The sequence below is a fragment of the Thermobia domestica genome, chromosome 2, assembly GCF_964235325.1.
Source record: "Thermobia domestica chromosome 2, izTheDome1.hap1.1, whole genome shotgun sequence".
In the NCBI taxonomy this organism is placed as follows: domain Eukaryota; kingdom Metazoa; phylum Arthropoda; class Insecta; order Zygentoma; family Lepismatidae; genus Thermobia; species Thermobia domestica.
The window spans coordinates 110,260,211-110,273,961 of record NC_137455.1 but is presented as its reverse complement, the minus strand read 5'-3'; the positions used below and the strand labels follow the sequence as shown (position 1 = coordinate 110,273,961).

The window sequence follows — 13,751 nt, the reverse complement described above, 5'->3', positions numbered from 1 at the left end:
GTATGTCTTCAGGACCTGTTTTTACTTATTTAAAAAATATACATAGAAATATAATGCAAAATCTTCTGAACAAAAATAATTACTTACTTACTTACTTACTTACTTTACTTACATTTCTCTTGCAATTTTAAATAGAAGTTTCTAGAAGGGCAATTATTAAAAGGAAATAATATGGAACACGTAGGCTATTCATGATTTGATTTGAGGATTAGTAAAGCACAGGGAGCTATATCACAATAACCATTTGTAAGTAAAGTATCATGTATCATATTATTCGGATGTTTTGGAGGGGGATAGTTTTAAGAGAAGCTATTGATCAGGATAACAACAAGTTGGAAAGGTAGCGAGAATTATAGCTGAAACCTGGCGCGCACAAAGGGAAATGAGTAAATCGCAAAGAAGAGAGGAAACAAAATAAATTCGATAGGAATTTGTGAAGTTATGTATCAAGATGAAGGAGAATTACGAAACGATTGACATACGATATTCTACTTAGGTAAAAGAAAGGGTGTCATAATAATTGTCCTCAAAGATAGAATAATGAGAGTAGAATTTGTTAACAATAGTGTTGTGACAGTAAAACTTAAAGAAAATTTAAAAATATATATATAATCCTTATACAGACATACGCACCTATCACTGCTCACACAACTAAAGAAGTACAAGAAACGTTATGAGAAAATAAAAAATAAACATTACAGAGAAAAAAAGATGGATGTTAACTATAATTGTGAACTTTAATATTTCTGCAGAAGGAGTGGAAGGTGCATAGTAGTCTTCTATGGTTGGGGTGAAAAGGGGGGGGGGGAGAGGGATACTTCTTCATCATTTATGTAGAAAGTATTCCTTCGTAATTGGTGATAACTGATCCAAGCTGCGCAAGAGAAAACAAATATATGCATGAAATCCCAATAGGTGAACAACAATATCAAATATGTATATTATATGAAAATTCGTCGTAATTTAAAAAAGCAAGTACGCCTCCATGACCAGTATCTTTTCGGATCATAATTTTGTGCAAGCCGATGTTGATATTCAACTAAAATATGTACCCAGAAGAAAATAAAAAAGTTGAATACCGGGATCTTTTTTTTAAAAAAAATGAGACGCATTATATAGATTTAAAAAATACTATAACCTTCTCTGAAATAGTTAAGCAATACCTTTTTATTAGAGAGTTTGAAATAAGGTACTATTGAAAATATCTATCTTTGCCTTTTCATAGATGCCAAACATTTTTTATTTCAGAACCGAAGCAAGAAAGAGATGATCTAATCAACCCATATTGGATTGAGGACAAAGACCTCAAACGTGGGGAGGTTGATTATTTGTCCAATCCCGAGATCCAATTCTGGAGAGACTTGGTTGATAAGTACCTCTACCCTATTGACTCCAACAAAGAAAAAGAGGTTTGTTACTTAGAAAGTGTTCAATTTATGTTTTAATACACTTGCAATTATTTACCATTTATGACAACATAGAAAATACTAAATTCGTGAGTAACTTTGAGGAAATTCCGAATTTATAAACGAGAAGGAAGCTTTAAAAAAGTGGAAAAATAATTTGTGTCAAAATTCTTTAGTTTTTAAGACAATATAAATGTGTTTAAATGTAAAACTTATTCAAAACAGGAATACTAACCTTCAGCAATATGACATTGTCAAGCAAACAAACAAATAAACAAATAAAAATAACATAAAATAAAAAAATCAAGACGCAAGGTAATACTTAAATTTGTTCTTTGTAATTCGTATTTTTTTTTTTTTTTTTTTTTTTAATATTTGATTTCCCCTTATGACATTTAGATAATAGGATATTTGTTTACAATTGAAGTATCTTATTGGTCATATTTTGATTGTATTATTTTGCTTGACAATGGTATTCACTCTCAGTGAATACAATAATTTGAAAGTTTAAAAACATTTAAAAATTAGACTTTAGTATTACAATTAAAAATATGATTACAACTTTCATAGTTGAACAGGTGATATTGCAATCCTCATAGTTTGTGAATGTTTGTTATGTATCTGAGAATAAGCTTCCAAAATGTGAAAAAAATACCACAAGAAATCTGCAGAATAGACCAAAAGTTTTCATACATATAAAAATGAAAAGTTTTCTATTAAATAGAAAGCTTATATATGTGTCATATTCTCGCGTTTAGTATAAAAACACATAGGTTATATCTCTGTTATTTGTTGGTATACTTACATTGAAAAGTTTTCTGGTTTTTATTAATCTTGTTTGCTTCACGTCATGACTTTTGAATAGCACTAACGTAAAAATCAGGAGAGCTTAACTCTACTAATTCGTTTATTTCAAGCAACTAGAAGCTGTTCATCCATAATTGTTATACGTCATCTGATATTAATTCGATTTATTACATATATGCAAACATTTGGTCTATTCTATTGTCAAAACTTGTTGAAGTATTTTATTATTATTATTATTATTATTATTATTATTATTATTATTATTATTTACTTATTTATTTTTTGTTAAATACCTTTTGTTTTACACATCATTAATTAAACTATAATATTTAAATAAAACTTTATTACCAATTTGATTAGAAACTTATAAATAATTCGAATGTTTAAATGTTTCTCAAGAAAAAAATAATTTTAATATAAACTTTAAAGATGTATAGAAAGAGGCTGAACATGGTTCTGTCCTTCAATTGAGAGTTACAAAAATGATGTCATTATTACCTTGAAAAAGCAACATTTTTGTATGTACTGTAGGACAGTGCTTTAGCATACAACTCCTCCGTATCTTACTAGCTAGAAAACTTATTTTCAATACGTATGGTCACAGGTTCAATTCTGCTCTGCCGAGAGTACATCTTCTCAAATATAAACTAAAATGCTGGCTTGACTTCCATTTAATTGTAAGCCTTGTCCTTCGTAACTCTGATGTTATGTAAGAAAATGAATCTTATTAATATTATATTTAGTCTGCCGATATATTAATAGCTTCAGTTAGACAATTCAAAATAATAGATCTTTCTAAAGAAAGGGGAAAAGAAATAATGCCGTTTGGAATATAATACTTATTCTTTCAAAGAACCTAAATGAGACAAAATTAATAGGTATAATTATTACACAAAGACGTGTTAAGAAAATAATTCTGAAATCTTTATTTTCTGCAAGAATGTAGTATGATAATTAATCTGCCGATGCAAGAATTTCAGTTTGTAATAATTCATCTAGTGCTGTTCAACTATTAGTAGTAATTAAAAGGGAAATCATGTACAGTCTCTTGTTTTCGACTAAACAATTCTTATGAATTTATTGAGCTAATTTAATAAGAATATATTAAAATAAATAACATTGATTAAGTTACAACAGAATATAATGTTACAAAGATTAAAAATTAATTGTCTTTACTTGAACTAAACATGTTCTTTACAAATAGATTATTGTTTTGTCTAAAAAAGAATTTCAGTTTACAGGACAAAATTTTAAATTTACACAAATTCTTAAGTTTCAGTGTGAGTATAAAAATGATATAGGAGACAAGATAAGTTTGTCGAAATTCTTTTTAGAAGTACCCAACTTTCTAATAGTAGCTTCTTTTTATAGTTCTCACTATTTTTCTGGATAGAATTCTCTTAGAAATAAATGTCTTAATTTTGATACCCTTCAACTATTTGCACATAGAAAATTAGCTATGGTAGTGTAGTTTTATACATAGTACAGTATATCTAAAAATCCTATTGCACCTCACAAGGTCAATTACTTCTGTCCAGTCCAGCGGAAGTTCATGTTGTTCATATTCCATGTTAATAAGTAGGTCCACGTCTCATATAGGCTAGCTGCTGAAAGGGACGTTAAACTTAAAATCAATTCAACTCAATTTCTGTTCAAATTTTTAAATTAAGAAAAATATTTTATTAACTATAAAGTTTCATGTTCCCTCTATTTGAAGCTATTGCTTCCATTAAAAATATGTCACATTGAATTATTAATATAATAAATGACAAAACCCTGCAACATTATTTAAGAAAATGCAATTTATTCTTTCATTATTTCTGTAAACTTAACTATTGCTTAAAATATAATAAACATATTTTTCTTCGAAATAAAATAATTCACTTTCCATTATTTCAGTTATTGTGTTTAGTAATAGTAATATAACCTGCTTCTAAATAAAATATAAATATAAATCCCAAATATTGTACTAGATTTGTGCAAAGAAAGTGAAGAAGAAATAATACCGTTTTGAATATAATTCTTACTTTTTTACGTAACATAAATGAAACAAAATTAATAGAAATTCTTATTACACAAAGGCTTGCCAAGAAAATAATTTTAAAATCAACAATTATATGGAAGATTTTCAATTTTTACATCATGATATCAGAACATAAAAATGTTATGTATAAATCACTTTGAGATCAAGAATTGCTTTTCTAAGCTTTTGCTTTTATCAGGAAAATATTATTATTATTATATGAAAGAATTTAAAGTTAATTTAAGATTTATCAATATTGTAAAATTCTGATTTTGATTCAACTAAATATTGACAATTAATACACGGAAAACTTTTGAACGTAATTACATTCGTACTAAATAAAATGCTAAAGTAGCACATTTTACTTTATGTCATTTTAAATACAAACTACTCATAAACATTACACTAAATATTTTGTTAATCTTAAAAAAAAATGAAGAACTTGGGAGGTTGAATATAAGAATTTCGAATTGCACCAACATATTAAGAAATAATAGTTACTCACTCTTTTTTTTAAAGAAATGAACCTTAAATTGAAACTATAATAAATGAAGATTAAGATGTAATAAATGAAGATATCAACATCAATCTCTTCCTTGGAGATATCAATGTTAAAATTCCTTGAAGTAAACAATGGAATTTGAAACATATATCTAAAATTATTGTATATATACTTTCATTACTACAAGTCAATTTCTAACACTATAAATAGTTTTCGTTTTCTTTCTCTATTCATTGTTCTACAAGTTAATATTGACTCTGTGTATATAAGTGTATCTACTGGATACTTTTGCACGCATTTGGATATATTCTACAATCAAAAAGATTTGTGTTTGAAGACATTAGCACGATTTGAATTACTAGCTGTTGATGTATCGTAGTTACTATAGAAGAGAGAATGTGATTTTATTAATAACCCTGTCATTGTAAAAAGAGATAATAACATTCCTAATCTCTCTAATTAAATTTCATTAATATTGTTATGTAAAAATATCTAAGTGAAGCAGAGAAATTAGTTAACCATGCAAGTCCACTTCTTTTATTTTAATTTTTTTTTATTTGGAATGTCAGTTAGCAAATTTTGCACAGTTCTCTCACATTAATCACTATTTTTTCTATCTACCTTCATTTATTAAAAATTAAAAATTAGAGCAAGAATGAATCTGCTTGTGTTTTTAATGTTTGCTTTATTTATGTACATATTGATCTTTTTGTTTCATTACAGCTTTTCTGGGTAAAGGCACTTTTATTCTATCTTTATTGCAAGATTGTGAATCTATTTTATTTACTAATCTTATTTTTTTCATTTCCGCTGCTATTCTTGCTACTTTCATTTTAGGCAAAAATTGCTAGTGATCTTAGAGATCTAAGAGATCGTTCTGTTTTTGGTTTCTTTATGATGAATGCCCTCTTTGTGCTCATTGTTTTTCTGCTACAACTGAATAAGGACCATCTACATATTAAGTGGCCTTTGGGTGTGAAGACTAATATAACATATATAGAAGAAACGCAAGAGGTAAGGAGTATATGTATAGATGAAGAAGAAATAATGAAGTATTGGAAAGTTCAGTTTTTTGTTGTTTAAAGTTTGTTTTTGTTTTGTACTCTCTCTTTCCAGGCAAGAGTTGCAGCTGATTTGATTGAGCTGCGCAACAAATCTGTTTTTGCTTTCTTCATGTTCAATGCATTATTTGTTCTTATTGTGTTTTTGCTGCAATTGAATAAGGACGCCTTACATGTTGACTGGCCTCTAGGGGTGAAGACCAATATCACCTACATAGAGGAAACACATGAGGTAAACATTTGAAAATATGAAAAGAAAAAAAGAAAAAAAAAAGAGACATAAAAAAGGAACGAATGACCCTGGCAGTAGTTGAAGGATGAGACGCATGAGAACCCTTTACTTCTTTACTTCGACGGGATTTAACACACCTTCTACCTGTCCAATAGGCTGGTTGTGGAAGGAATGCTGAGATAAATATATTAGATAAATGAAAGCGTAGCAAGGTCTACAGCATAAAAACAGAACTCAATTTTCTTAAAGCACAACAAACAGATAGAAAAATATATATTTTCTTGTCAACAGAGTAGAATACATCTACAAATAATTACAATATTTATACTAGAATTTTTAGAGTATGACATCATACTATAATTTTATTATGTGGTAATATACTCTTCCTTCACTGTGTTTCTATAAAGATCCAGTAACATTCTTGAGCGTTCTTTACTTCTTTTAAAAATTTTAAATTACGTAATCTTTATCATCTACTGAAAGCTAAATACTTAGCAACTTTAATAAAGAAAGCAAATATATTAGTATTTTAAGATTAGATTTGCTACAATTATGATTATAATTGGATTATTTTCATTCATTCATTCACTTATTCATTTATTCATTCATTGATCATGATGTTCATATATTAACTCTTCACATGCTGTCTTATTGCTGGGCATATATATACATGTATGCCGAATTTATATAAACTTTCCTACAAATAGACATTTTTCACTTTGTATTCTTCTACTTCAATCTGACAATTCTCCATTTATTTTACTTCTTATCATTTATTTCACAAATAAACATGTATCTTGATTGGTTAGTTCAAGTGATGATGAGATCTGTGTTTTTGCTGTAGATGACTCGATACTATTTCCGTTGTAACATATTCACAAGCTAATATCACATTTCACTTTTGTATTCAACTTGCATGAATGTGGGTTTTGTGTATATGTGATCCTTTGTACAGAAATTTTGAAGCAGTTTGGAAGAAGGTACTTTTGCTTTCAAGTCATCAATCATATTCATCAGATTCATTATTCTTAAATCTTTATCTTAAATATCTATGGTTACTTTATTAAAACATAATAAAGTAAATTGTTAGTAGTTCTGCAGTGATTTTCTTCAAAACAAATTATAACAGACAAAAAGTATAAAGATTTAAAAATCTATAAATTAATACAAATTAATACAATACAATTAATACAAATAATTGAAATGCCATATATATTCTTATCATTTTTGTATTTGAACTTTACATTTATATGTTCTCTTTATGAATATATAGCTATCAATATTGAATTTTTCTAACTTATTTTAAAACGAAAGGCATTGTTTATCGGAACTGAAATCAAATCTTGCATAATAATCTATTAGTTCACTTCTAACTCATTAAATGCTTTTGAATATATTTTAATAACTCTTGATATATAGTAAATGAATATTATTGCAAATTTTCTTAAGTAGTAAAGTGTGCTTTTCAGATGTTTGAAATACATAGATTTCAACCTTTGAACTGATGTTTTAGTTGAATTTATACAGTTTAAAATCTGAATTAAAATTATAAAGTTATTATTTTTATTTTCTTTTAAAATATGATTCATGATTTAAAATAGTAAAATATAACGAATGTAGTGATAGAGTACAGCCTTTTTAAAATTACATTGTATAATATTCACGTAGAACTACTATGTTACTAGCTTCATTAGTCATAAGTATCATGTACTCAGTACTATAGAAGTAATCTAGTCAAATCACTTATAAGCCAAGCACTTTCATCACGGTACCTTCTTGTCAAAACGCTTTATGTGGTGTTGTCGTTTTTGGAAAGGTTATTGATAATTATAATAATTTGGGAACACATATGCATAACCTGTACATATATAGGCTACTATTTTGATCACATTATAGGTTATTCCTAAAACATATCTTTGGATTCTGTAATTTGGTGACGACATACTAATTATCTTTTCCGAATTATCTTTTCTCTCATTTATTATTTGACTATAATATCTCTTAATATATTTCTGCAGTTTCTTCGCATTAGAATTATTTTAATTAATAAACTTATATGATTTTCAAGATATTTACAATTCATATTACAATGCATACTTTGATTTCTGTTAACTGCAAACAATGTTGCATCATTAAGAATTACACACACTTACATGAACATGCTTATTTTCATTATCCATAACCATAATCATGTTAGTTAATATTTTGCAGTGGTGCGTTAGGTAGAAAATATATCAATGATGTTAGTGCCTTACTATACGCTGAACAGAAGTATTAGAAATTCATTATCCTGAGTACTGAGAACTCAGTTTCAAAATGTATGAGTTAACTCATAAAGAACTTAAAAAGCATTACAAATTTCTTCTTGTATCATGAATAATAAACATTCTAAACATTTTACAATTCATTACTTTATTCAAGAGTGAAAGCTTTTGAAATAAATAGAATTAATTTTTATTTATTAACTAATAATATCGGAAAAGTATTTGTTTTAAAGAAGCAAAATATTTACGGAGTGAAAAACATAGCACAAATTTTATGTTAGTGTATGAAACAAATATATAAATACATATACGAAAGACTTTCAGAACTATAATTCTTCTATTGCAAAGAGAATAATTAAATAATAAAAAGTTAATTAGATTAAGTAACTACATTAAGTCAATTATGCCACCGTGAAATAAATACACCAGCTGTTTCAAGTTACTTTATATTTTCTTAGCTGCTTTTGCTTGCTCTCTTTTCTATCATTTTTTCATTACTGATTAGAACATAGTTTTTATGTATGTTATTTAGTTTTCTTTTCTTATTCCGTAACATTTCTTTTACGTTTGACTTTAGCATTACACAGAAACTTAACAATGAACATTTTTAATACGCTTTATGATTAAATCAAAATATTCTTCTTAACCGGATTCTCTTGAAAGTATTATACGGAAAATTTTAGTGTTTGCAAAGTTATTTAACAAAATAGTAAACTTTTGTGTTTCTTATAAAGGTGCAGCTACAAATTTAACCAAACCATAAAATGTGGTTTGAGGTAGAAGATAGGAAGAATTATTGGTGAGGGCTCATAGATTCCATGTTAGTCCACATCTTAGATAACCTCAATACTGAAAAGGAACGTTACGGTCCAAACGAACAAACCAAAATGGAAAGAAGATATCTATAGATTTATATATCACTTTTCTTTGTGCATCGTTGTTTGAAATAATCTTTACAAGTCTTTTAATTAGACTTTATTTCAGTTTACAAAACATTAGAAAGTTGTTTATGATGTGCCTTTTATTCAGTAAATATAAAATTATCCGTTATTATTGAACGCAGAAAATTATTGAACGTTTTCGTAGTGCTCAATTATTAACTGAAGTAATATTGCAAGTGAAGAAAATACTGGACAGTTTTCTTATTGAAGGAAGAACATCAAAATGACCATTAAAGTAATAATGATTTTCTTTGAACTCTCTTTTGTACATTGTTTCTTTGAAGTTTATATAATACAGGAAATTATTCTTACCTACAATACAGTCTTGTGAACACAATTGTCATTAATTCTTAACTATTCTTATTAGCAGCATTATCGTAAGACAAAAACATAATTTGAAAACAATATTTTAAAGATAATACCGGTTTAAATTAAGTAACTTGCGAAAGAAGCAAAAAATATCGACAAATGGTATAGTAAAGATGGAAATTTTAATGAAATGTTGAATTTCAATATATGAATGGAAATTCAGCCTTAATTTCTTTGCTCTTCTGCGAAAGAAAGAAATTGGAGCAGCCAGAAGATTATGCAATTAAAATTAGTAAAAGTCTTCACCAAATTATGCTTTCTAATTGTTTTAGGATTTGGCTTCCTGCATATGTACCTAATATTTTTAGATATCAGTAAGGTATTGAAGTATTGTGTGTGTATATACAATAGTGTCATCTTTATGGGCTAGTTTTTAAAATAGTGTAGTTAAGCAACGATAATGTACATAGTTTTATACACAATACATATGTAAGAAGTTGAAAGTGCAAGATATTTGTGAATTACAAACAGTTATTGTTCAGTTTAAAGTGACGGTACTAAACAAACATTTATTTCTTACTACTAATGTTAGTCATATGCAAATTAATTTACAACTATTACTATATAGTATTTCATCGGTATGATAATTAATGTTGTCAGTTCTTGATAGCTTTCATTAGTTAATATTAATGCTAATTTTGCTAAAATTTCATTATAATTTAGATATTTTTATTTCATTTCAATATTTAGTAACTTTAGATTGCGTTAAATCTTACATGGCAAGATAAAATTTCATTACTGTATTCTACATGCGACTATTTTTGTTGAAATTGCACTTTATTTTATTTTATTTTATTTTTATTTTAACTTTTAAGAAAAGGAATATAACAGTATTGATTACTTTTGTACTTGTTAGCGTTATTTATTTTGTATTTTATTTTTAATTAGGTTCTCATCTCCAAAGAGTACTTACAGCTCGAGCCAATTGGCTTAGTGTTTGTATTCTTCTTTGCACTCATTTTGATTATCCAGTTTGTGGCTATGCTTTTCCATCGTTTTGGAACTCTATCCCACATTTTGGCATCAACGGAACTTACATGCTATTGTAACAAGAAGGTACACAATTTTTTCAACATTTATTTTTCATTATTTTGAGAATTTTCATAAGTTGAAGACCTGAAATAAATTAGCATATAATTGCCATTAAAAAAAAAAAACACTTTCAAGGAATATTTTTTGTTTTCTGTTTTTAAGTTCAGTACACACGAATTATGTCTTATTACGTCTAACACTTGTTATAACGACAATAACTATACTGATTATTAGGTTATATACACACTGTATGTTATCCCTCCAATAATGCAATTTTCATTTACAGTTCTATGTACTTCAGGAGATTATAAAAGTTTGTGCATAAAATGATTATTAATTTCTAGTCTGTAATATGTAAGCAGTTTTTTAAAGAGGTATTTTTGTTTGATAAAGTATTAACATAAAATCGAAATAGGATTTTAGTAACGTGTTTTATATAATCAAGAATAAAATCAGTTGTAAACCAAATATAAAATTTTCTTAGGATTGAAGTAGTATTCTTAAATGCAGTTTTAAGACACAAAATCCCTATTATATAATAAACAACCCATTAAGAACAAAAATTATCTACAACGGAAACAACAATTAACAGTATTACTTGTTGATTAATGTGACAAATATTAAAATCATTCACGTTTTTACAATTATTTTATTTATTTAGTTATTTATTTTCCTTGAGCTCACAGAAGAATTTTCGCTTTACACCTGTCTTTTCTATAAATCATTATCTTGTTAATTTAATTATCAAGATCTTGTTAATTTAATCTTTTCATTATTAATTTACATAAATCATTTCAATATTTTTAAAGCATCTGTTTGCTCTTTTTCGCCAAAAAAAATTTGATTTCTAATTATTTCAGCATGAGTACGGAAACTCACTGGTAAGAATATCAAATTTCTAAGACAGTTATTCACTTTTGGTGCCTACTAAGGTTATAATAAACTACTTAATGCACCCTCATTACCTGCAACACTGCACACATTTAGTTTTTTGTATGCATCAAGCTGTTTAAAATTAGCTGTTGCTAATTAGAAATAAAGCAATATATAAATTGAAGAGCCTGTTTTCAAATCTTATCCTATCAATACTTTCAAAATATTCCTGTACAAACTCATTTGTTTCATTTTTATTTTATGCTGAGCTAGGAAGCATTACTTTCCTTGAAAGTATACTGCGAATTACAAATTTGTCATATGACATCAGCCATGTGGGAAAAAAAAAAAAAAAAAAAAAAAAAGGTTCATCAATATTCGAACATAAAAGTATATAAATTCAAAACCAAAAGCACTATACTGGAAACTGCAAATTTTCTTTTCTTTTTTGTTACTAGGTCGAAGAAACTTCAACAGACGCCTTGATAGATAAACACGCTGTGGACATTGCTAGAAATCTCCAGAGGCTACGAGGTTTAGATGGCGATTATGAGAGTGATTCAGGATCTGGAGCTGATCGCTTGGCACGACGTAGAATTATTCACAATCTTGATAAACATCGCCAGAAAAAGAGAGTCATTGGAACACTCGACGTGGCCTTCAAGAAAAGGTTCTTCGCAATTACTGCAGAAAACGCAGCTGAAGGTATTATTAATACTAATAATAATAATAATAAACCTCAGAACTTTTGGTTTCGATGTAATCTAGTACATATCAAACTTCAGCCATGGCCTATCCTTTATCTCTGAATAATTTCCTGCGATACTTGCTTTACTGTTAAACTCTGTAATTGTCTCTGTCCAATTACAATTCGAACCTGTCTCTCACTTGCTGCAATATCAGTTGAGACTATGCAGTTGCCTGTATCACATTGCGTGAGGTCGTCTGATATAGTATGAAAGCAAAATACTTCGAAGATCAATGTACAAGCAGCATATATATTAAGATTGATTGAAATCAGATTTTAAAAAGATGCTCTAAAAAACTATTTGTCGGGAAGAGGAATCGTCCCACGTTTCCTGATTTTCCTGATGATTCAAACATGAGATTAATAATTTAGAAAGTAAGTTTTGAAATAAGGTCTTAGGTGAAGATACGGCTGTAAGTGCAGGAAACTTTTCCAATACTATCAAATTCATATGCATACAGAATACTTTTAATTTTCTTACAGAGTTAACTATACTTTAAACAAGGAAAAGTAATAAGGGAAAAGAAGACGTGGCAAGAAAAGTAAAAACATTTCTTATTGTGATTAATTAATATATTAAGAATGAATATGTATTTTTTACATTCTTACTCTTCAAATAAACACAATGTGCATATCCTAGACAAGGAGATTGCATGTAATGAAGTAAAAGATGCCAAACTATCTATTGCATAGGTTTTGATACAGTATCAATTCTTCCATCATATCTAGAGTATGTAGACACAAAGGACGTGTGTCTACAGTACGTATTGAATTGATTAATACACGAATGCATAGAACTAAACAGGTGCTGTCTTGTTTTTTTCGAATTCTATTCCGTAAAATTCTGGCTCGCAACTGAAGACATAAATCACGTGTTTCAGTTTCACGTATTTCAGTATCACGTTATAAATAGAGCGCCCTCGTGGCTAAGCGGTTAGCGTACGAGCCTTTGGCGTGTAATATCCTGGTTCGATTCCTTGAGGGAGCTCATGTGGTTCGAATCCCACATTGAGCTATAGGTCTGTGTCTCATACAGCCTCGCTGCTGAAAGGGAAGCTAACTCAAAATCACATCACATTAAGTTGGAAATAATCAGAAATTCAATATTTACTTTTGTCCTGTTGTGCATTTCAATGTCCTTGAACAGAATTACATTAATTTCTTTCAGTGCAGTTTTACATTCATAATTTATATTTTAGACGAATTCATGTCCATACCCAGTGAGCTCATAAATAATGAATGATGATCATTTGTTTAATAAAAGTTCTGAGTCACACTCACACACAAAGAAACAATTATTTTCTGGTCAGAAGTGCCAACGTTAAAATTTGTTACCTTACTATTTCAGTTTGGTCACTTCACAAGAAAGTTTAGGTTTGTAGTTTTGCTGCATCAACTTAGAGCTAATTCTGAAAAGAATGTGGCTTCATCAATTAAACCGTATAACTGAAATAGAACGCAACACTGAATTCTGATTAACTTTTATTACTTTC

At 28.0% G+C, this 13,751-nt stretch overlaps 1 protein-coding gene across 2 annotated transcripts in view; it reads left to right on the top strand.

Moving 5' to 3' along the window:
• Window positions 1-13,751, top strand: part of kkv (hyaluronan synthase-like protein kkv) — a 199,556-nt gene that overhangs the window by 182,591 nt on the left and 3,214 nt on the right. The window contains exons 19-22 of one of the 2 annotated variants that reach the window (XM_081744907.1): window positions 1,249-1,409; window positions 5,855-6,031; window positions 10,494-10,661; window positions 11,969-12,215. In XM_081744907.1, coding sequence (XP_081601033.1) covers window positions 1,249-1,409; window positions 5,855-6,031; window positions 10,494-10,661; window positions 11,969-12,215 — 753 coding nt within the window. Of the gene's footprint in view, window positions 1-1,248; window positions 1,410-5,575; window positions 5,753-5,854; window positions 6,032-10,493; window positions 10,662-11,968; window positions 12,216-13,751 lie in introns of both variants that reach the window. The other variant, XM_081744900.1, reaches the window with a different exon arrangement.